Source organism: Monosiga brevicollis, genomic scaffold (genome assembly GCF_000002865.3).
Source record: "Monosiga brevicollis MX1 MONBRscaffold_47 genomic scaffold, whole genome shotgun sequence".
NCBI classification, from domain to species: domain Eukaryota; class Choanoflagellata; order Craspedida; family Salpingoecidae; genus Monosiga; species Monosiga brevicollis.
In genome coordinates, this window is record NW_001865084.1 from 125,964 (window position 1) to 150,125 (window position 24,162).

The following is a 24,162-nucleotide window of genomic DNA, read 5'->3' on the forward strand; positions in this document are numbered from 1 at the left end:
GTGCACTACACGACCAATACCCGGATTGAGAGTCTTGTCAATGCCACACGGCGTATAGCCAACTTTCAGGATCCATTGTCGGGCGTTGCGGCCAATACCACTCTTTCTCTGGTCTTGCACGCTCGTCTGAACAATGGCACCACAGTCGACATATCCCAGAATCCTCATGTCATTCTAACGGCACCTTCCTGGGTTAATGTCAGCCAGGATACATCCAGCTTCAGCTGGTATCTGACGCTCACTGAACCTGCCACAACACCGTCCTTTGATGTTCAGGTGGAGTATCTGCGCGCCCCCAATGGCCAAGCTCTCTTTACCTCATCCTTCCCGATCCAGATCGTTTCGACCACGGAGCTATTGCTCAAGGCTACATCCGTCGAGGGCCACATGTTTTACAGCATGCCTTACCGCAATGTCGTGCCACTGCTGTTTGAGCTCTTCTTCATCACGGCCACGGCTCGTACTTCTGAGAATGTACAGATACCGCTTGATTCCTGCATCCAGTGCCTGACCCCATCGTTCTTGGTCAACGGCTCAACGATACCAGGCAACGAATGGCAACCATCAACTCCTGGGACCACCCTTCTGACGGCAACCTTTGGAACGTTCACAAATGCAACTGGCGTCAATCTGATTGCGCACACGGACGACTTTATCGAGCTTGTCAACATTTCTATGTGGGAAGTAGCAGGTGCCTACCTCACTTCAAACGGCATCCCGGTCTTGCGTGGGCGCGTTGGAGATGTTTTGAACACGACCTTCGTGTCGAACTGGGGCGCAGCCTCAACCATTCAAAACTTTGAGCGCGTCTCCTCAGCGTTTGAGGTGAGCATCACCGACGCATCCATCAGATATATCAGCGACATCGACAATGCCACTCTCTATCTTGCCGGCAACTCGTATGGTCGATTGGTCAAGGTCACCCTTCGTGCTCTCTTCGATGCAAATATCAATGGGACCTTCGCTTGCTGGGTCGACACTGACCCTCAAGAACAAGGCTTCATCCTTCATTCATCGCCCGAACAGCTGAGCGGACCCACCACTAACGCTGTCATTGATTTTGGCCTTCAGCCTGCTCAAGTTTTTGGCGATATCACCGCCTTCCACGTTCGTGTGGTGACCAGCGCGACCTTGAACGTGCGGGATCTGGTTTTTGCCGTTGGCGGAAGTGTGCAAGACGTTTTGTTTCACAGTGAGCAAAAGTTTGAGCTGATCATGGTTCCTGATTCAGCTTTGCTCAATGCGACATTGCGTCTTCAAAGCCCAACCAATATTTCTGGCGCTGTGAACATCACAGTTTTTGGCATTATTGACGGGCATCGTTACTCGGTCATGCCCACACAGTCGATCTGTCTCGGATGCCTTGATACCCATGCACCAGCATTGGTCCCGGGGTTTGCATCCAGCCCTGGCCTCACGGGCTGTGAGTTGCCGTACGATGTCAATGAGGACTGCCGCTTGGATATCTCTGACTTGCACCTTTTGCACAACGAGTTGGCAGCAATTGATTTTGACCTCAACGGCATGGTCAACGAAGCAGATGAGCAGGGCCTGGCGGCCTACATTCTCGGCAAACTACGCCCACCTTTAGCAGTCGCCTTTGAAGCCCCTATTGCCACGGCATCGCGCCGTTGTCGCGCCTTCCTCGAGTGGACGGAGTATAATACACCTCTAAGCTCAGCTGTTTTGCAACAGCACGGTCTTCTATTGCAAGCACAATACCTCAATGCCAGCATCGTGCCCCTTGTACCGAATTCTCGCCTGGAGCGCATCGACGCTGGGCACTGGGCTTGGATCAACTTGAACACATTCGGTAATACTTCGGCTTTATTGCCAGTGGCTGTGACACTGCAAAACATCAGTCTATCTCCAGTTCTTTTCGTGACCGACGCGCGGCAAAATTATAGCTATGCCTTTACAAGCGCAGCTGCTCAGGATGTGGAATGGTTGGAACAAGTCGGCGGGCCAGATTACGTTGGCTTGCGGCACATTGAGACGTACACTGCAACAGCAAGCTGCAAACCTGTGTGTGATGTTGGAAGCGAGTATTTTGAGGATGAGACTTACTCGTGCGAAGATGTGACAGAATGCGATGCAACGCAATATATCACACAGGACAACGATGCGACCAGTGATCGGGAGTGCAAATTCCTGACACAGTGCAACCCATCCTGGCAATTTGTCGGGGTCAATGAGACCTCACACACTGACCGTGTGTGCTTCAACATTACGATTTGCAATTCAACTTCCTTCGAGCTGGTACCTGCATCAACGTACTTTGATGCCGTTTGTCAGGCACTGACTGTGTGTCCAGAGGACACCTATGAAAATGTGTCGGCGACATACACGAGTGATCGCATGTGCGCGGCCGTGCGTGTCTGCAATGTCAGCGAAATTGAAATCACACCACCATCACCGACGACGGACCGCGTGTGCGCGGTGGTGGATGGCAACAGCACCGTTGACGTTGATGTGGATCTTGCACCACTGGACGAGGCAATCGTTTCCGTAGCAGGAAATGGTGATGGTTGGTACATCCGTAGCGCCGGCAGGTTGGCAGCGCTGGCGACGGGCAGTCATACGCTGTCGGTCAAGACGCGCGACAGCACGGGTATCAGTGCATCGCGATCGGTCACGGTGACTGCTGAGCCGGCCGAGACGCTGGATGCGGTTTTATTGACGGAGGTGACATACAGTGATGATGACGCTCTGGCGGTTGTGGCGCAAGTGCGAGATGTGTATGGTCAAGTGGGTCGATCCTCAGCTACTGTGCAGGTGGACTTTGCACCGCAGGCCAATGGTCGCTCGGCGTTTACGGAGACCTGCTCTCTTTCGGTGGGCACGATGCGATGCACGGTGTCTGGCACCGTGCCTAGTGCGTGGTTGGCTGAGGGAGCTGTGAGCGATGTGCTCGTGGTGACGGCGCAGATCCAGGGCGTTGCCTCATCGACAATCTCACTGGGTACTGTTCAGGTACGGCCGCAGATTGCACGACCGAGTGAGGTTGCCAATCTCGAGGTGAAGCTGCCATCGACGCCCCTGGTGGTGGGGACCGACTCGGAGGATATTTACGTCGAATCGTCGTTTGCTCCACTGCTGCGAGCTTTTGGCGTGACGGTTGAGATCAGTGCCGGGGCGGACGTCAGCATTGTGGAAGTGACCCCGGAGGCGCCTTTTGACCAATCTGTGATTGGCACTGTTCAGACAATTACCTCGGGCGTGCGTGTGGCCTATGCCATTGAGCGATCAGATGTCGATTTGCTCACCCGCAACGCAGCGGGGCGCCAGAATCTATTCCGGTTCAAGCTGCGAACGAGCAGTGGAGCGACGGCAGGGGCCTCGGTCAGCGTTAAGGTGATGGCAGAGGAGCTGCGCGATACTAGCGATGGTGCCGTGTTTCCCTCTGGTTACAACAGCGCGCCAACGCCCGCGACGCTTCGGAATCATTCAGCGTGGCTCATGAGTGGCGAGGCCAGCCTGACGGTGGTGGCTGTTGAGGAGCGTGGCATGTTGTGCCAGCTGAGTGATTACATTATTGTGAATAACGCGCCGTTGACGGGTACTGAAGGCCAGGCTCAGGTAACGGCGACGATGCTGTGGAACGACGGCAGCAGCACAAGCGTGCCAGGTGCATCTTTGACTGTGCGCAGCGGTGATGTTGGTGCCTTGGGTGTCAGTGCCAATGGCGGTTTGGTGGCTGGTTCGGCGCAGAGTCACGGCAATGCGTCGGTGGCCATTGAGGCCGAGTATGGCGATTTTGTGTGTGGCGCTGCAGCTCGTGTTCTGTATCCCGAAGAGCCGCTTCAAATCAACGTGTCTCGAGCAACGGTGCGCCCCATTCGCGGCTGGTTTGCTGATGGTGACACGACGTGCAGCCAAGCCGTGTACCAGCGGGCCACCGTGCAGGTGATTGCAACGTATGGCTGCGCGAATGAGTGCACTGGCGTGACGAGTGATGTGACGTACCTTTTGCGCGAGGGTTTGAACACGTCGAACAATGCTGTGAGCAATGTTGTTGTGAGTGCAACTGGCCGTGGGCAAGTTGTGTTTGCCGGGCCTGGCAGTGCGACGGTGCTTGCTTACTCGAGTAATGGCGTGCTTTTGGGCGAGTCCATGACCATTGTGGCCAGCGACGAACAAGATCTTCAGGCCATTGAGGTGGATTTGGTAGCGGTTGACACGCTGACCCTGTCAGGGGCGACGAGTGCTCGTCTGTTTGAGCCTGTGCATTATACGTATGCGTATAGTGCATCGTCATTGACGGCGGAGGGCAGTAGCACGACTTTTGTTGCAGCCATTACGCTTGAGGACGGCAGCCGTATCGCGGCTGGTCTGGAGACCAACGGCGTGACGCTGTTCAGCGAAGACGAGAGCGTTCTGTCAGTATCTGGGATGACGGCCACGGTGGTGACGGGTGCCGTGTCCAAAGCAGGATCACTGGTGCGTGCTGTGTGGCAGCCCAATGGCGTGAGCAATGACTGCAACACGACAGCTGGCTTGGCGCTGGGCTATGGGCAAGTGACGGTGGCCCTGCCTGCTGCGACTGGGGTTTCTGTGAGTGGCCAGCCGACACGACTCGTGGTGCAGGGCGATCCTTCCAGCCAGGGCATGGCTGGGCAGGCAACCCAGTTCTCCTTGGGGGTGACGCTGGAGTTTGAGGGAGGATCGACGCGCTCGATGGCACGGGACACTCGTACTGTGGTGAGTGTGTCACCTTTAGGTGCACTAACTGTAGACCAGAGCGAGAGCACGGGGATTACAGTTTACTCAACCAACCAGACGGGCACGTTCAATGTGACGGTGACGTTTAGCAACGCTGCGTACGCAAACGTGAGCACGACAGTGGCGGTCACGGTGACAGCATATGACCGCCTGGAGGTGAGCTCTAATCCTGAGCCCAGCTTTGCGGGCATGAGCGAGAAAACGACACTTGCACCGTTGGCAGGTACTGAGCCCCAGCTTTACCAACAGTTGAGCCTTGGCACCACCATGGTCTTACAGGATGGGTTTGAGATTGCGCTGTCAACCTCGGCTGTGGCGTACAATTTGTGGGCGACGACAACGGCTGGCGATGCAGTGGCCACGTCTGCAGCGCTGGTGAGTGGCAGCACGTCTGTTGTGACAGGTACTGCCGCAGGCAGGGCTTACGTGCAGTGCACGTACGGGCCGGCCGGTGTGAGCAATGCCGACAGCCTGTACCCCTTGGACACGTTGTCAGATGCAGTTGAGGTTGTGAGCTTGGACGACATGACATTGACAGGCAGTGGTGTTTCGACGAGCGGCAGCACTGTGACTGTGACAGGGGTGCAGAATACGGCGCGCGTGGCAATGGTGCAGGTGGGGGCCACTTTTAGTGATGGCACCAAGTACACCTCACTGTTTAGCGGGTCTGCAGGGTCGCGGTCAGCCGTGTTGCCTGGGCTTGTGACGGTGTCGCTGGTCGGCACAGGTTTGACGGTGGATAACGTGACGGGCACCGTTTCGATTGTGGAGAACTCGCTTAGCGGCGTGCTTATCACGGTGAGCGCAACAGAGGTTGCAACGTCTGTTTCAGCAACGCTGGAGGCATTTGGCAATCTGGCGCCGGCTGCTGGGGATGTGGATCTGGGTAGCACGAGCGGTCCTGCAATTGGAGCACTGTCGGTTGGACAAACGACGACGGTTGCACTGCGAGTGAACACAGGTGCAGCTCGGGTGACTGCTTTTCAGGCCAGGCTGGCGCTGAATGCGTCATTGGTGCAGGTTGTGGGCGTGAGCAGCTCATACACTAGTCCGTCGGTGAACATCCGAGATGATGAGGTGGAGTTTAGCATGATTTTGACCAACGGCGTCAGCGGTAGCAACGTGTTGATTGCCAACATTGAGGTACAAGCAGTGGGCGCTGGCGTGGGTGTCTTGACGGGCACGATTGTGAACATGGCCACGGCTGAGTTTGTTGCGGTTGGTGCGGGGCCCTTTGTGGCCGGCACAGTGCCGTATCGTGTGGTGGGTGCTGTGCGCCGCCGCAGCAGCATGAGTACACCAGAAGAGCTTGTGGAGGAGGCCGTGAAGGTGGATGAGCTTCTGGCTGGGGCACGCGCTGTGGCAGCACAGGTGCAGCACCGTCAGCGGCGCACAAGTGATGTCGGTCGCGTGCTGGGTGATTTCGTGGGGCCACGGGCCAGCACGAGCGAAGCCTATGCACCTGACGGGTTGGTTCAGGTTGTGGACGCATTGTTCATTTTCAACTATATTTTGCTGCGCTCGCCTGGTGCGTCGGCAACAGAGCGGGCACCGTATGAGGCGGTGTTGGCGACTCTGGGCAGTGATCCAGATGCACTGGTTGACATTGATCAGAACGGCCGGCTGGAGTACTTTGCCGACACGTTTTACCTCCAGGATGTGAGTGTGCAGATCAAGTACATGTTTACAGCCGAGGTACACGCACCAGAGCCCGGGGCTGATTGCTATACGGAGGTTCGAGTGAATGTGCACGTGATTCCCGGCGGCAGCTTGGACGCTTCGCGGGTGTTCTTCCTTGCTGATCTGGGTATTGATTCTGCCTCGGATGCAGCTGCCGTTCCATTGATGTCAGCCCATGTGGGCAATGGTACGTTGTTACCTGTGGATAAGACGGCCAATGGCTTGTTTGGGGCCATCTTGCAGCTAGATGCTGGTGCGGCCGAGGCAGCACTTGAGTACAACCAGACGATGCATGTCTACCGCGGCACCTTTGTGAGTCGCGTGGAGAATGGCACGGAGGTTGATCTTGGGGTGTCGATCGTGCAGGCTGTCCAGGACACGGCAGGCGAAATGTATGTCTTCTTCTCCGAGTCGTACACGGATGCAGGCTCAGGGCGGTTCGCAGCTCAGCTTGATGTCAATGCCTCTGTGGGTGACGAGTTGATTCTCATCCAATCCGCCAATAGCGGATACTCCCCACTTTTGAGCGCTGAAATCACATCTTCGACTGTGGCGTGTAAAATCGACAATGACCTTTGCGATTTTGTCAATGAGTATATTTCAGGCGACGATGCAGCATGTACTGATGTGCAACCTTGCGAAGCCGATGAGTACGTGTCAACAAATCACACCACCACTGACAATCGTATCTGCTCCGAATTGGCTGAATGCGACTACATGTGGCAGTACGTGGGTATCAATGAGACGGTATACTCGAACCGTGTGTGCTTCAACATTACGATTTGCAATTCAACTTCCTTCGAGCTGGTACCTGCATCAACGTACTTTGATGCCGTTTGTCAGGCACTGACTGTGTGTCCAGAGAACACCTATGAAAATGTGTCGGCGACATACACGAGTGATCGCATGTGTGCGGCCGTGCGTGTCTGCGAATTGGGTGAGATTGAGATTCAAGAACCCACGGCCACCAGCAACCGCGTGTGCGCGGTGGTGGATGGTAACAGCACCGTTGACGTTGATGTGGATCTTGCACCGGTGGCCGTGAGCAGCGTGTCGGTGATGACACCCGGAGATGGGTGGCATGTGCACGACGGCGGACGAATGGCAGCGCTGGCGACGGGCAGTCATACGCTGTCGGTCAAGACGCGCGACAGCACGGGTATCAGTGCATCGCGATCGGTCACGGTGACTGCTGAGCCGGCCGAGACGCTGGATGCGGTTTTATTGACGGAGGTGACATACAGTGATGATGACGCTCTGGCGGTTGTGGCGCAAGTGCGAGATGTGTATGGTCAAGTGGGTCGATCCTCAGCTACTGTGCAGGTGGACTTTGCACCGCAGGCCAATGGTCGCTCGGCGTTTACGGAGACCTGCTCTCTTTCGGTGGGCACGATGCGATGCACGGTGTCTGGCACCGTGCCTAGTGCGTGGTTGGCTGAGGGAGCTGTGAGCGATGTGCTCGTGGTGACGGCGCAGATCCAGGGCGTTGCCTCATCGACAATCTCACTGGGTACTGTTCAGGTACGGCCGCAGATTGCACGACCGAGTGAGGTTGCCAATCTCGAGGTGAAGCTGCCATCGACGCCCCTGGTGGTGGGGACCGACTCGGAGGATATTTACGTCGAATCGTCGTTTGCTCCACTGCTGCGAGCTTTTGGCGTGACGGTTGAGATCAGTGCCGGGGCGGACGTCAGCATTGTGGAAGTGACCCCGGAGGCGCCTTTTGACCAATCTGTGATTGGCACTGTTCAGACAATTACCTCGGGCGTGCGTGTGGCCTATGCCATTGAGCGATCAGATGTCGATTTGCTCACCCGCAACGCAGCGGGGCGCCAGAATCTATTCCGGTTCAAGCTGCGAACGAGCAGTGGAGCGACGGCAGGGGCCTCGGTCAGCGTTAAGGTGATGGCAGAGGAGCTGCGCGATACTAGCGATGGTGCCGTGTTTCCCTCTGGTTACAACAGCGCGCCAACGCCCGCGACGCTTCGGAATCATTCAGCGTGGCTCATGAGTGGCGAGGCCAGCCTGACGGTGGTGGCTGTTGAGGAGCGTGGCATGTTGTGCCAGCTGAGTGATTACATTATTGTGAATAACGCGCCGTTGACGGGTACTGAAGGCCAGGCTCAGGTAACGGCGACGATGCTGTGGAACGACGGCAGCAGCACAAGCGTGCCAGGTGCATCTTTGACTGTGCGCAGCGGTGATGTTGGTGCCTTGGGTGTCAGTGCCAATGGCGGTTTGGTGGCTGGTTCGGCGCAGAGTCACGGCAATGCGTCGGTGGCCATTGAGGCCGAGTATGGCGATTTTGTGTGTGGCGCTGCAGCTCGTGTTCTGTATCCCGAAGAGCCGCTTCAAATCAACGTGTCTCGAGCAACGGTGCGCCCCATTCGCGGCTGGTTTGCTGATGGTGACACGACGTGCAGCCAAGCCGTGTACCAGCGGGCCACCGTGCAGGTGATTGCAACGTATGGCTGCGCGAATGAGTGCACTGGCGTGACGAGTGATGTGACGTACCTTTTGCGCGAGGGTTTGAACACGTCGAACAATGCTGTGAGCAATGTTGTTGTGAGTGCAACTGGCCGTGGGCAAGTTGTGTTTGCCGGGCCTGGCAGTGCGACGGTGCTTGCTTACTCGAGTAATGGCGTGCTTTTGGGCGAGTCCATGACCATTGTGGCCAGCGACGAACAAGATCTTCAGGCCATTGAGGTGGATTTGGTAGCGGTTGACACGCTGACCCTGTCAGGGGCGACGAGTGCTCGTCTGTTTGAGCCTGTGCATTATACGTATGCGTATAGTGCATCGTCATTGACGGCGGAGGGCAGTAGCACGACTTTTGTTGCAGCCATTACGCTTGAGGACGGCAGCCGTATCGCGGCTGGTCTGGAGACCAACGGCGTGACGCTGTTCAGCGAAGACGAGAGCGTTCTGTCAGTATCTGGGATGACGGCCACGGTGGTGACGGGTGCCGTGTCCAAAGCAGGATCACTGGTGCGTGCTGTGTGGCAGCCCAATGGCGTGAGCAATGACTGCAACACGACAGCTGGCTTGGCGCTGGGCTATGGGCAAGTGACGGTGGCCCTGCCTGCTGCGACTGGGGTTTCTGTGAGTGGCCAGCCGACACGACTCGTGGTGCAGGGCGATCCTTCCAGCCAGGGCATGGCTGGGCAGGCAACCCAGTTCTCCTTGGGGGTGACGCTGGAGTTTGAGGGAGGATCGACGCGCTCGATGGCACGGGACACTCGTACTGTGGTGAGTGTGTCACCTTTAGGTGCACTAACTGTAGACCAGAGCGAGAGCACGGGGATTACAGTTTACTCAACCAACCAGACGGGCACGTTCAATGTGACGGTGACGTTTAGCAACGCTGCGTACGCAAACGTGAGCACGACAGTGGCGGTCACGGTGACAGCATATGACCGCCTGGAGGTGAGCTCTAATCCTGAGCCCAGCTTTGCGGGCATGAGCGAGAAAACGACACTTGCACCGTTGGCAGGTACTGAGCCCCAGCTTTACCAACAGTTGAGCCTTGGCACCACCATGGTCTTACAGGATGGGTTTGAGATTGCGCTGTCAACCTCGGCTGTGGCGTACAATTTGTGGGCGACGACAACGGCTGGCGATGCAGTGGCCACGTCTGCAGCGCTGGTGAGTGGCAGCACGTCTGTTGTGACAGGTACTGCCGCAGGCAGGGCTTACGTGCAGTGCACGTACGGGCCGGCCGGTGTGAGCAATGCCGACAGCCTGTACCCCTTGGACACGTTGTCAGATGCAGTTGAGGTTGTGAGCTTGGACGACATGACATTGACAGGCAGTGGTGTTTCGACGAGCGGCAGCACTGTGACTGTGACAGGGGTGCAGAATACGGCGCGCGTGGCAATGGTGCAGGTGGGGGCCACTTTTAGTGATGGCACCAAGTACACCTCACTGTTTAGCGGGTCTGCAGGGTCGCGGTCAGCCGTGTTGCCTGGGCTTGTGACGGTGTCGCTGGTCGGCACAGGTTTGACGGTGGATAACGTGACGGGCACCGTTTCGATTGTGGAGAACTCGCTTAGCGGCGTGCTTATCACGGTGAGCGCAACAGAGGTTGCAACGTCTGTTTCAGCAACGCTGGAGGCATTTGGCAATCTGGCGCCGGCTGCTGGGGATGTGGATCTGGGTAGCACGAGCGGTCCTGCAATTGGAGCACTGTCGGTTGGACAAACGACGACGGTTGCACTGCGAGTGAACACAGGTGCAGCTCGGGTGACTGCTTTTCAGGCCAGGCTGGCGCTGAATGCGTCATTGGTGCAGGTTGTGGGCGTGAGCAGCTCATACACTAGTCCGTCGGTGAACATCCGAGATGATGAGGTGGAGTTTAGCATGATTTTGACCAACGGCGTCAGCGGTAGCAACGTGTTGATTGCCAACATTGAGGTACAAGCAGTGGGCGCTGGCGTGGGTGTCTTGACGGGCACGATTGTGAACATGGCCACGGCTGAGTTTGTTGCGGTTGGTGCGGGGCCCTTTGTGGCCGGCACAGTGCCGTATCGTGTGGTGGGTGCTGTGCGCCGCCGCAGCAGCATGAGTACACCAGAAGAGCTTGTGGAGGAGGCCGTGAAGGTGGATGAGCTTCTGGCTGGGGCACGCGCTGTGGCAGCACAGGTGCAGCACCGTCAGCGGCGCACAAGTGATGTCGGTCGCGTGCTGGGTGATTTCGTGGGGCCACGGGCCAGCACGAGCGAAGCCTATGCACCTGACGGGTTGGTTCAGGTTGTGGACGCATTGTTCATTTTCAACTATATTTTGCTGCGCTCGCCTGGTGCGTCGGCAACAGAGCGGGCACCGTATGAGGCGGTGTTGGCGACTCTGGGCAGTGATCCAGATGCACTGGTTGACATTGATCAGAACGGCCGGCTGGAGTACTTTGCCGACACGTTTTACCTCCAGGATGTGAGTGTGCAGATCAAGTACATGTTTACAGCCGAGGTACACGCACCAGAGCCCGGGGCTGATTGCTATACGGAGGTTCGAGTGAATGTGCACGTGATTCCCGGCGGCAGCTTGGACGCTTCGCGGGTGTTCTTCCTTGCTGATCTGGGTATTGATTCTGCCTCGGATGCAGCTGCCGTTCCATTGATGTCAGCCCATGTGGGCAATGGTACGTTGTTACCTGTGGATAAGACGGCCAATGGCTTGTTTGGGGCCATCTTGCAGCTAGATGCTGGTGCGGCCGAGGCAGCACTTGAGTACAACCAGACGATGCATGTCTACCGCGGCACCTTTGTGAGTCGCGTGGAGAATGGCACGGAGGTTGATCTTGGGGTGTCGATCGTGCAGGCTGTCCAGGACACGGCAGGCGAAATGTATGTCTTCTTCTCCGAGTCGTACACGGATGCAGGCTCAGGGCGGTTCGCAGCTCAGCTTGATGTCAATGCCTCCCTCACCGAAGCTCAAGCTTTGAACCAATCCACATCGACAGTGACTATTTCATCAGCCAATATCGGCTATGCCCCCTTGCTGAGCGTCTTGCTTAATGGTTCAACTTCAACCTGCAAGATCGATAATGTGCTGTGCAACTTCGAGACACAATTTCTGTTTGGCGAGGCTGTGGCTTGCACCAATGTCACTATTTGCAACACCTCGTCCTACGTGGCCGTCAATCACACGTTGTTCGCGGACTTGTCCTGCGATCTCGTCACTGAGTGCAATTTTTCAACGGAATATGTTGCCGTCAATGCTTCTTACTACTCTGATGCAGTTTGCTCGAACCGGACGAAATGTGGCAATGATCAGTATGTTCAGTATTCAACAACAGTCTACGAGGATGATGCCTGTTTCTCTGTTACTTCTTGCGGTGATGGCGAGATCGAACAGGCACCTGCAACTGACACGTCCGATCGAATTTGCCTGGCCAAGTCTGCCAGCCGAGACACCAACGTGGGCGCTGTCATCGGAGGCGTTCTTGGTGCCATAGTAGTATTATTGCTGCTTCTCATACTTGTGGTTTTTTCACGTCGACGCAAGGTTCAAGTGGAGACCGACACGGTGTTTACTGCGCACAAGATCACTTACAATCCTGCATACGCGTCTTCATTCTTGAGCAATGATGATCTTCTCGAGTTGGGAAGCTGGAAGTTGGAGTCTTTTGATGAGGAGGCAGAGGTGGCCGAAACCAGCTTTGTTAACCCTCCGCCCGCCGTGTCTTCACCGGGTACAACGTCGGTATCGGAACCTCCTGTGGAGACAGAAGAACCGGTTGCGGCCCCGCCTCCCTTCAGCTCTAGCATGTTGTCATACGTGTCACCACCAGGTTTTACGGTTGACAATGCCGAGGTGCCCGAAGACACGCCGCTGGAATATGTCCCCCCTGCGTATAGTGGCCTTTGGGCGCCACTCCCCACTGACGAGACTGTCCAGAAACCAACTGACCCCTATGTTTCACCCCCGGCATTCACTCCAAGCCCAACACACGAGGTGACCGAGGCTACATCTGAGACGGGGGCAGCATTTGAGGCACCAGTCCCGCCCTCTGGCATGCCTGCACCCGCAGTCGCTGCACCACTACGTATAAATTCAGGGACAGGCGCAGCCGGCGATGCTGATATGGAGAGCGAGTCTGTGGTCGATGATGCTTGGCCCCGCACAAGTAGTTTGGACAATGCTGCTGCCAAGCATCGCTCGGGCTATATGGATATTCCTGCCACGGATGAGCTTGAGTTTGACGCTGAAGAAGCTCAGGCCATGGCATCATCACAAGAGAAAGCCACGGACAGCACGTCTCCGAGTGCAGCTGGACGGGGGCAAGCATCACAGTCATCGGCTGGAGGATTGCTGTCTCTTTTTGATATGACTGTGACTGCTGTGGAGGATGACGAGGAAGTCGTTCTTGATCTCGACATGGATGAGGCAGGCGAGGAGGCCTAATGCGAAAGTAGAGCGGTGTGCTTCTTTTTTTCGACCAGTTCATTGTTATTTTCCATTTTCTTTGTATTTTAACCAACGATTCACACGCCCTCTTTTTGCTCTACTGTGCCTTCACAAGAACGCAATGATTCTTGGCACACAAAGCTTATGAGAAGTTGTAAAAACAATCAATTGATTCAAAAACACAAACAGGCAAAAGAAGGAAAAGAACACGACCTTGCCTTTGCACACACAGGGGAAGGTGGCTGGAGAAGAGGCAAGGTCTAGAAACGAGGGCAAAAATACAGTCCCACGCACAGCGCGACACAATCGGGTAGGGGTGGCAATGATTTTGAGCCCGGAAGAGCAAAGACAACTTCACACCTCATCAGACATTACTAGTTTGCCATTTTAGTTGTTCACACGGCGAACCTTTTCATGCTTGTTCTTTTTGAAATGCCGCTTATTTTTGGCCGGACCTGCCTTGGCTCCAGCGCTGCGCGCACGGCTGCCATTCATGGATGACACCACAGCTTTGACACCGCTCTGCTTGAAAAATTCTTCGTCCACAGTGTTCACATAGGTTGGTTGGTGCTAAATACGAGGGCAAGAACAAAAGATGAATGTTGAAATGAGCAAGGATTTGTGAAAAAGAGAAGATAAAGCACATATGAAGAAACGACGCCATTCGAGGAATAGGTGTATGTTCCGCTAACCCTGGGACCGGAGATGGAAGCAGAGTCACTGTCCAGAAGTGCAGAGGCCTTGGCCATGGCTTCAGCTATGCAAAGCGATACAAACGTGAGTGAAGGAACCTCCGTGTGGCGCTGTCATGATGTATTTGGAAGGCGTGAAAGATGCGCAAAGACAACATACTTGGCACCATGGAGACAAGCTGTGGATAGCCAGGAGGTGGCTTACAAAACAGCAATTTACCCTGAAACCCAAGAATGCACCAATGATGAGCCTGTAAGCGACAAGTGCATCTAAAGAGTTTCGATTCGAAAGATGCACTCACCTTGACGTAGTCTTTCAGCACAATGCGGCCACCGCGCTGTACATCGGGCAAGCCACGGGCGTTCATAAAGCCGCGGGCAAAACTGAACGCGTTCAAAAACTCGTATGCAGTTGGCGGGCGGTCCACACTCTAAGCGCATCCCAAAATGTCAACTCATCGATGGGACCAGAACGAAGAGATAACCCAAAGAAAAGAGGGGTCATGACAAGAAAACAATGGGAATACCTCGCCTTCAGCTGGTCGAATGATGCGAATGCCATAGGTTGACTCGAGGATGTGGCGAGGGATGGTGTGGCAAACGTGGGCGCTTGGGGCTGTCTCGCATGAAAGTGCCAAGTAAGCGTACACGGGTACCAGGAGAAAAAAAAAAACATATGAGCAGATGTCAACGATCAGGAGTGTACGGTGAGGGAGCAAGAAAGCGCGAGCACTGAGCCACAACGTACGAATTGTGTCACGCAATTGATCAACAGGAAGGATGCCATTGCACACCAGCTCAGCCTTGGATTTGGCAAAGTTGGGGAATACGAGACCAGGACAATCGCAGAGCGTCATCTCAGGAAGAAGGATGGTCTGGAAGTGCTTTGTTTTGCCGGGCGTCGCTGACACGGAGACACGCTTTGAGCGGCAAATCGCGTTGATTGTCGAGGACTTGCCAACGTTGGGGTAGCCAACTAAACCAATGACTGGGTGTCGGTCTTCGCCCACACCCTCGGCCAATTGAAGCAACAGATCCATGAGCTGTGACACATCATAGAGCTGAGTGGGGTTGACCGTCAGATGTCGCCAAACATCAGTGTCCTCCTCAATGGCCCCGAGCGTGTCCTCCTCCTCGTCATCCGCAGTAAAAAAGTTAGAACCTGCTTGACCAGATAGCAGGCTTGCATCGGCCGCAGCTACGTTAAGATTAAGTCCACTAGAACTCGTGGTGGGTTCGCTGGCGGCCGCCTGGGCAGAGGCACCCTGCGCATCCTCGGCTTCGTCATCATCAGGTGTGGGTGTCTGGGCTCCATCGTCGAGATCGGATGCCGCATCGTGATCATCAAGCAGTCCCTCTGCATCCTGATCATCTGTCGGCTCGGTCTTTGCTTCATCCTTCTTGACCTCATCGTCCTCTTCATCGTCATCATCTTCCTCGTCTTCAACGGCAAGCGCTGCGAATCCACCCTTGCTCTGTGAGGATAAGTATCAGAAGCCTGTGAGCAGGATCCCAGAGAAGCAGTATCTGGCAAGGATGGGTAACGCAAAAGAGACAAACAGGAGGCAGGCAGAAGGGCGTCTGTTCATGGGCGGGATACGTACGCTTTGAAGTTTTTTACGAAAGGTATTGGACAACAAATCTAGATCCTCGTCCTTGACAGTCATTTCCTCCATGACGCGAGCTTCCTCTGCGGCCTCGTCTTGAGCTTGCTTCGCAGCTTCCTCCTTGAAAAAGCAAAACAGTAGGCGGCTAAGTGGAATCTTCACACAATAAAAACAGTTGCTTAAAAGAATGCTTGAGAAGAAATGTCTACCTCATTCCGTTGCGTTTCCAAGGCTGCGGAGAAAAAAACAAATGGTGTTCCTTGCTTGAGAAAGTAGTCGGCCCATTGAGCTCTGCCAAGTCAGGCGGCGTGCATTGATGGGACAGTGACGTGAGGCGGGCAGAGAAGAAGAAAAGAGAGAGAGAGAGAGAGGAACATCTCAAAACATGTCAGTACCCACCGCTGATCCTCAGAAAGCAAATCGGCTTTGTTGATAAGCAATAGGTTGCGCTTGGTGGAGTCAACCTGTGAAAAAAAAAAAAAAAAGAAAGAATAGTGAGCCAAGTCAGGCGTGAAAACAACAGAAGCACGTAAACTATGAACCAACCTCTTTCACGCAACCTTCAAGATCACGGCAGCGGAAGAGCAAGGGGTTGCGTGCATCGACGATCTGAACAATCACATCACTACACGCCATTGATATGTGAGCAACACACACCCCAGTTTGACAGCAACAATGGGAGAAAGCAAAGGGGTGTACGAGCCAGCATCAAGAGCCATGAACGAACCTGCGCTCGACGACACGCCACAGCTGACGCCAAAAATCAAGATTGCGCTCAAATGGGGTCAGAAGAAGATCAACGTTCTCTTGTAGGACCGCAAGCTCACGGCGCCAGTTCAAGAAGCTGGATATGTCAACAGAGTAAGCCACAAGTCTCAAGTACAAGCGATCAAGGGGGCAGCTCAAGCGCCAAGAAAAAAAAAAAAAAAAAAAAAAAAAAAAAACAGGCAACAAACCTTTCGCGCTCGATCTGTTGAAGCTCCTCGGCACTCATATCACGCGTCCAGGCTGGACGACGAGGAATGCGAAGATACTTGCGGTTCTCTCGTCGCGCGGCTGCGCCGCGTCTGTCAACAAGTGAAGGGCGCACAATGAAAGGCATGAGAAGTTTGCTTCAAGATGTGGCTTCCATTTCATTCGTGCTGAGAAGAGTCCCCCCGAAAGGAGCACTGCGTGTCAGAATAGAACAGCGTACTTGCGCATCTCCAATGAGGGCAAGGCATCATTGACTTGTTCAGTAACGACTCGGGCGTTTTCACGTTCTACGAGGGAAGCGCAGAAGACCGCAAGATGAGTCACGAGGCCATTTGGTCCTAGGCTCAGCACCACCAAGGCCGTCAAGAGTGTGACTGGGCTAGAATGCACGCCCGTTCTGGACGCATACCAGCTGTGAAATCGGTGCCGGCCAGCTCGGCGGTTGAGAGAAAGTCATCCAGAGCATTTTGTTCTGTCACGGACACGCCTTGCGTGTTGGTCCAGGAGAAGCCATCATCAAGGTCTGAAGTGTGAGCCTGAATGCAAAACCGAACAATAGAGCCAGGAGAACCAACACGTCAGCGTGAGTTGTGCCGGCCGACAGGCTCCAAATTTGCGTGAAAGAGTTGCATGACTGTCGGTGAGGGAGCAAATGGTGCGGTCTTAGAGTTGGGACAAACGCACCACACTGCGTTCGCCACTGGAGCCATGATAACCGCGGAAGCGGTCCTTGATGACAGCCTTGCCCAAACCCGAGGTTTGGGCTTGCTTCTTCTTGCCCCCCATGTTGATTGTGAGCCAGAGTCAGCCCAGAAACAAACAAAGACTCCTGTTCGTCGAGAAGACGGGCCTAAGAAACCAAAGCCCAAAGAGTGAAGGAGAGCAAACCAAACACTTGTCGCCGAAGGAAAGCAAAGCGATCACAGTGCTCAGCGCGCGCGACGGCGGGAACGCCTGGAAGCCGCAGGAAGACCGCGACACAGCGCCGACAGCGACGACAGCCAGCGAGCCACGTGACGAGAAAAAGCTCCTGTCACGCAAACGTCATTGGCCGCCTCACGATGCTCCCAAACCAGGCCATGCCCAGAAAGACCCAATGACGGTTGTGCATATGCCCCATCGCCGCTGATATCACCACCGCACCCGGATCATCAGCCCCGGGACCCACTGCCGCTGCCCTTTGCCCGTCACGTCACACACACACACACACACACACGCACCGTCAATGAGCCAACAAAGTCAGAGATATGTGTCGACTCTGGTTCAAACTTGCGTAAATTACAAGGGGCTCAACTGGGGCTTGCAGAGATGCAGCTTGGGGCTGATGCGACCGCGTGTGGCCTGTTGAGCTTGTGCAGAATGTCAGAGAAACAGAAATATGTGTTGACAACAGTTGTTGTCTCGGAAATCAAACAAGATCGTTTTCACTGCTTTCGATTGTGTGTGTGTGTGGGGCTTCGTGTGTGTGAGAGAGAGTTCCGCTGCGGCGGGGGCTCCAACAGGCATCTAGTTCCAGGGACGAGGTTGCAAGAGCCTGGATGGAGTGTACACGCGCAGCAGGTCGGGCACATAGTGCAGCGTCACTGGACGCGACAAGTAGTTGGTGCCATCTAGACTGTAGTTGACAGCATGTGACAAGGGCATGGGTTCGGCCACAGCGGTTTCCGCCTCTTCGCCGGAGGATGCCTCGGACGAGACGGGTGCTGGCTCGGCCTCAGGTGCTGGTGGCATTTCCGGTACCAGACGGATAGACTTCATGGGCGTGGTAGTGACAACGGCAGCATCCTCCTGCCAGGCTCCGCCCTGGAAATGCAACATGAAGTAAGCACGGCGCCAAGCAATGACGACAGGGCAAGAGTACAGAAGGGAAAATGATATCAAACCTGGCGCATGCGAAACACGCCACGAATCATGTCTAGCAGCGAGGCTTCAGAGCCACTGTACATCAAGGTCATGCCTTGCTGGGCTGAAGTGCCTTCTGTTCTCCAAACACAAGCAGAAGTCAGTCACCAACCACAAAGCCCACATGTGAACCAGAAAAGGAGGATTTGGGGTCGACGAGATGAAGAGGGATGGCTTGGGGTGTGGAGGAAAAAAAAAAGGCATCAAGGAAGTACGAGGGCGGCACCGACCGGGCAAGAGGCGTCGAGAGCCGCAGCACCAAAAGTCAGAGCAAGTTGCGATGACCGACGAAAAGCGCGTGGTCACCTCCATCTGTGAGCCATCCGCCCTACATGTGCAAACCCAGCCAAACGCCAAAAGGACCATGAGAAAAAAGCATGACAAGACTGCAAGAACATGCGGGGCTCAAGCTAGTCGCCATCAACTTGGTACTTGCCGCTCGCCGGTCAGCACAGCCTGGCAATCGCGCGCTTCGCTGAAATCCCAGATCAAGCCAACCAACGCTGCGACATCGTAGCGAGATTGATTGGGCCAACGGCGGATTTGACCGCGACGAGCAGCTTGCCCGAACATTCCCCAGCCCATGTGGCTCTGTTACACACACCGGCACAAGTAAAATTCAACATGACGCATCAGACGAAACCTGGCTCAAGTAGGGAGAGGAGGGCGTACGAACCAGGATGTAGGACGGCATCTCCGTGTCATCAAAAGCAACTACCATGCCAGGAACCGTGGTAGTACGGCCTTCCACGATGCCCAAAGCTGCCTCATGGGCCAGGCTACGTGGCACGAGACCACAAGGCGGCGAAAATTAGGCGGAAAGAAGAAAAAACAAACAAAAAAAAAACAGAAAAGGCCATGGCAAATAGCACGTCATACATGGTACGATCAGAGGAGTCGGTTGCTGTAAGTTGACGGAAGAGGTTGTTGGAGGTACCGACGGGCACAAGGCCCACGGGTTTAGTGCTGACAGTAGCGGCATCAGGTCGTTGCTTGAGTCCCGTTACCGCCTAAAGGCCGACCGCGAGCGCAAAAGACTGAGCCAAAAAAAAAAAAAAAAAAAAAAAAAAAAAAAAAAAAAAAGCGGGGGAAGCGGAGACCGTCCGGTCGGAGGAGGTGCTCAGGGGAGAAGAGGATGATGTAGTGATGCCGACCTCTTGCAGAAAGCCATCACCGCCCACAACCACGACGTCGTCATAGCGTGCCAAATCTATGGGGCCGCATCGGGGTGAAAGCCTGGTGAGTGCAGGCGGAACCACATTTGTAGACAGCTGTCACCTCGGACCACATTGTAGACGTGGCCCAAAGGTCATCAGATCTACCGTGTGGTGTCAGCACACACATTCATACCTTGGTTGTAAACGATTGTGCGGACATCCTCCCTACAAAGAGCACCAATCGTTTGCAAGCGCCGGGTGCACATGCGCAAAAGTTGAGATTGAGGCTGAGAGAGCCGAGCTTGAAGAAGTGAAAGCAGTTGAATGTGGATGCAAAAAGACAGAAGTGCAGGGCGCTGGCTTGAAATCGATACACACGTTTGCTTGATGCGGCGCACGTCAAAGTCGACGCCGGCCAGATGAAAGATGGGCGCCACTTCCTTGTCGAAGAAGGTACGGTTCTCGCCGTCGCCGGCTCGTGGATGCAGGACAACCCACATACGCCGGGGTTCTTGATTCGGGTCAAGCGACATCTGACCATAGTCCTGAGAAACAGGGACGCATTGAGTGAGTGCAGCGAGCTTTTGCTCTTGTGGGCTGGTGCGCTCGCGCAAGGCCAGCCGTACCCGTGCTGCTTCACAAAACGTTTCACGATGAAGCATACGGCTGAGGGGTTGCAGGCATGTGCATGAGCAAAACAAGGCGCTTTTGCAAAGTTGACGCGGGTCAAAAAGCCAATGGCCTGCGGAAGAGCCAAGGGGAAAGGCAAGCGCAGGCGCGAGAGAGGACACATGCACAAACGTACTTCCAGCGTGTCATGCCTGCATCGTAGATGAGGTAGCCAACACCCACGGCTGCTGCAATTTTTTTGGGATGATTGCGCACCATGCGCACAAAGCCACCGAGAGTTGGTGCCATCTTTCAGGTGTCCAGGAAACCAGCGCGCTCTTTTTTTTTTTCCAGGTCAGCAGGAGCGATACGAAACCGGTGTCGACGCAAGTCCAACTCGTTCAACGAGCTCGGTGTCCAGCGTGCAGGCACCCAAGCGGTTGCCCGTGCCCTTGCAACAACCCCCTATCAAATCAACCGGCCAAGCTACCGTCCACTCTTCAAGACCACCACCACCACCACTGCCACACAATCAACAACGCCGCCCTCTCAACCCGAGAACGACCTCCTAAATCCTGCAAAAGTGCGCCCAAATGTGCCGTCTGCAAATTTTGCACGTGTGTATGTACGTGGGTGTGTTAACTATTTTGCTTCTGTTTGTCTCTCAAACTCTCTCAATGTCTCTTGTGTCTCTCAAACTCTCTCAAACTCTCTCAAACTCTCTATCAAACCCTTTCAAACTCTCTCAAACTCTCTCTCAAACCCTTTCAAACTCTCTCAAACTCTCAAACCCTCTCAAACTCTCTCAAACCCGATGTCAGATGAAACGACTGTGGAACAACTCGCCTCGTCGCCTTTGGGCTCTTGGCTCAAGAGGTGTCAACTGAGAACAAGGGTGGTGTGAACCAGAGCCACGCGGGGTACATCTAGTTGGCCCGGCAAGTCGACGGTGATCAAACTCATTCCTACCCGATCAATTCCAAATCTATCAATTATTAGCATGAAAGTTTCTCTTACTGACATGGTCAGGTCATGATGGTGGGTGTGCCAACACCAACACGTTTGGGGGGTTAATAGACCAGAAAGCCGGCAGCACAGCGAGGCTCGGGCAAATCAACACTGGGGATCCAGGTGGTTTGATCAGGAGAGAGCACGTACGTCCGAGCCGATACGTGCGTGAAATTGGTACCACCCAGCAGCCACAGCTGGCCCTGGAACTGAACCATGCCCGCCGAGGCCAGCGCCTGAGGCCATGCTGCGCTGACGGACCAGGTGGTCCCGTTAAAGTAGGCCATGTCATGACGAACCACAGACCCGCTGACGGCACCACCTCCCAGGTAGATGCGATTGTTGAAGACGGCAGCCGCCACGGCTCGGCGGGGCCATATTGTCGAGCGCCCCTGACGCCATGTGGTGCCGTTGAATATGACCACCGAAGTGATGACCGACGTTGTGCTCGATGTCGTGCCAGCCAGCACATGGAGTTCATCTTGATACACGACCGCAGCATGGTCACTGCGAGCTAGCGGCATTGCTGGCAATGTAGCCCAAGCACCATTGCGGAGAGCAAAAACATGGGCCCGCGTGGCACCATCAGAACCACCCGTGAGAACCAACTCGCCTCGGAAAAAGACGCAGGCTGCCTTATGCCGTGGATCGGGCAGCGCTGGGCGGGTGACCCATGACAGGCCATTAAAGGACTGCACGTCGTTCATGATGCCCCCAAAGCGGCCCCCCGCCACGTACACTTCACCGGCATGTACCGCAACGCAAGCATCGGTACGAGCATCCGGCATTGCGGGAGCCGCTTGCCAGCCTTGGCCGTCAAAAATCCGCGTCGAGTTGAGGCGAAAGCTCCCGGTGGTATGTCCTGCCACCGCCATCAAATGGTTGCCATGCCCGTAGATGGACGCCCGTCGCATTCGCGAGGCCAGCGTGCTCAAGCGTTCCGCGTTGCTTTGCAGCGTAATCAGCGCCTCCGAGTGCGGGCCCACCTCCTGGCCGTTGAAGAAAACTCGCGCGGACTGACCGTCGGAGCTATGCGAACTGTTGATGTACAAATTCCCGTCTTTGTCGACATGCATGCCCGCTTCAATCAGGTTTGCGGCAACGACCTGCTGCGCAGCGAGCAGAGACACAGAAGAAAGAAGAAGCAGCACCACATGACCACCAACCCAAGGGTGGTCAGCCCCGGGCGAGGTCCCAAAGGGCATGATAACCGTGCCCACCCCCAACCCCACCCCCCTCTCCGACTCGCGGCAAGCACTGCCCACAAGAAGAAGCACACACCCGCACACCCCAGCAGAGCAAATGCGCTTTCAGCTTTGACAGCAACATGCTGACAACATAAAGGTCTTGATAAGTCTCATAAATTAGCACTAGTTTCTCGAATAAAACTACGCAAACTCCTCATGTCTCTGTAATAACTTTATGGCAGGTCGTTTCTTATGCACGTTGTGCTGCTTCGGGTGCTCGGCGCCAAGGGAGGGGCGAGAGAGGGCAGCGGAGCGGTCAGGGGCGCTGATCAGGTATGTGTGTGCCCGCGTAGAAAGTGATGCCATGGTTTGATGACGAATACAATTCTTTTACGGGTGATTTGTCAAGTTGTGAACAAGGAGGGGAACACGACACAGTCGCGAACGAGCCATGAAGAGTCATGGCAGAAGCCCCTGGCACGGGCGGGAAGAGGCAAAGGGAGGGCAGGCTGTCCATGGGCTACAGGTTAATGACTTCCCTTATGGCAAAGTTGTTGAGGATGGTAGTAGCATTGGCAATGCTCTCGGCGGGTATGTTGAAATCGGGATGATTGAGCAATAGGCCAACGCGGAACCGAGTAGTTCCTGGGCGGAAGGCCAGCTGGTTGGTCAAGTCATCAAACCAGGCCTCACCCGTGACACGTCCCACAGCGGTGCGAATTTGAGTTCCGTTGGCGGGAAGAATAATCGGGTAAACGTAGGTATAGCTGCGGTCGTGGAGCATGGCGTAGAGGCTTTGACCTTGCGCGGCAAGCAGGTCGCGCACCTCTGAAGGCAGGCTCAAAGCCAACGTGGCCAACGAGGAACTCGGCTGGGGAGTCTGCAGCACCGCACGGAGCGTTGTGGTTACCACAATCAAGGGCAGTTTGTCTGTGCGCCCTGCGTAGATGCCCAGGTGGATCGTCGAGTTAGAGGCTGCCTGGTACAGCGCGACGGCTTCGGCACTCGCATGCACCTGGAGCCAGGTGGCCATGACTGCTTCTATTGTCACTTGGCTCGCCACATTGCGCCGGACAAGGAGACTGGTGATTTGTCGCTCCTCGGCCCAGCAATCAATCAACACGTAATTGACGACACCACTCATTGGCACCAACGCCTGAAAGCTTCCGCTCAGCTCGAGGGAGGTGGTGCCCGCACGCACTCGCTCCGGCAGGGGATAAAACTCAGTGCTGAGAACGACCAGAGGCCCACGCACAACTGTAGAAGGTATGGACAGGGCGCCATACGGCTCAAGAGGGCCCGCTTCAAAGTCCCAAACCTGCCGACTCTTGTTGGCAGCGTCCAACTGTCCCAAAACATTCCATGCTCCGGTCCACACGGCACCACCCGCTCCACTCGTGAGAACCAGAGACCCCTGATCGCCAACTCCAATAGAAGCGTCACTGGTCTCCCCGGGGCACGCTCCATCAAGCATAGCCACTGCCAGCACCACCGCCAGCCATCGCTGCCGCCACCGCCGATGCCGCCGTTCCAGCTGTTGCATCTCATTGAATGTCAGAGTTGAATGCGCCATTGGTCGTTGAAGTGCGTTGACTTTTTGCAGCGAAATTGTGACTTTTTGTTGCTCTCATTAGCTTTTATGAATATGACTTAACACCTCCCTTTAAACATGATGTAGTGTATGTCAGACATGTTGTTGATGGCGAAAACTTTACGA

General features: G+C 55.2%; 3 protein-coding genes across 3 annotated transcripts; all 3 read right to left on the reverse strand.

Moving 5' to 3' along the window:
* Window positions 1–13,622: 13,622 nt before the first annotated feature.
* Window positions 13,623–17,844, reverse strand: MONBRDRAFT_34721 (uncharacterized protein). The gene is made up of 16 exons (XM_001750757.1): window positions 17,803–17,844; window positions 17,267–17,432; window positions 16,992–17,118; window positions 16,803–16,869; window positions 16,564–16,674; window positions 16,335–16,451; window positions 16,154–16,232; window positions 16,007–16,071; window positions 15,817–15,898; window positions 15,605–15,727; window positions 14,749–15,475; window positions 14,528–14,616; window positions 14,303–14,431; window positions 14,161–14,221; window positions 14,001–14,065; window positions 13,623–13,878 (listed from the first exon to the last, which is right to left on the reverse strand). Exons 2-16 carry the CDS (start codon window positions 17,366–17,368, stop codon window positions 13,696–13,698), a joined length of 2,127 nt encoding a protein of 708 aa, XP_001750809.1. The 5' UTR covers window positions 17,369–17,432; window positions 17,803–17,844; the 3' UTR covers window positions 13,623–13,695.
* A 3,476-nt stretch (window positions 17,845–21,320) lies between these two features.
* Window positions 21,321–22,587, reverse strand: MONBRDRAFT_30300 (uncharacterized protein; the record flags this gene model as incomplete). Its single annotated transcript, XM_001750758.1, has 2 exons — window positions 21,321–22,364; window positions 22,540–22,587. 2 exons carry the CDS (start codon window positions 22,585–22,587, stop codon window positions 21,321–21,323), a joined length of 1,092 nt encoding a protein of 363 aa, XP_001750810.1.
* A 378-nt stretch (window positions 22,588–22,965) lies between these two features.
* MONBRDRAFT_12869 (uncharacterized protein) lies at window positions 22,966–24,018 on the reverse strand (the record flags this gene model as incomplete). Its single annotated transcript, XM_001750759.1, has 1 exon — window positions 22,966–24,018. The coding sequence occupies one exon, from the start codon at window positions 24,016–24,018 to the stop codon at window positions 22,966–22,968; it is 1,053 nt and encodes a 350-aa protein (XP_001750811.1).
* Between the last annotated feature and the right edge of the window lie 144 nt (window positions 24,019–24,162).

Coding starts and splice junctions, on each gene's coding strand:
- MONBRDRAFT_34721 (XM_001750757.1), bottom strand. CDS start 17,368: ATGGGGGGCAAGAAGAAGCAAGCCCAAACCTCGGGTTTGGGCAAGGCT. Junction 14,617..14,748: donor TCAATTGCGTGACACAATTC/GTACGTTGTGGC, acceptor CATGCGAGACAG/CCCCAAGCGCCCACGTTTGC. Junction 14,222..14,302: donor TGCTGAAAGACTACGTCAAG/GTGAGTGCATCT, acceptor CTTGGGTTTCAG/GGTAAATTGCTGTTTTGTAA.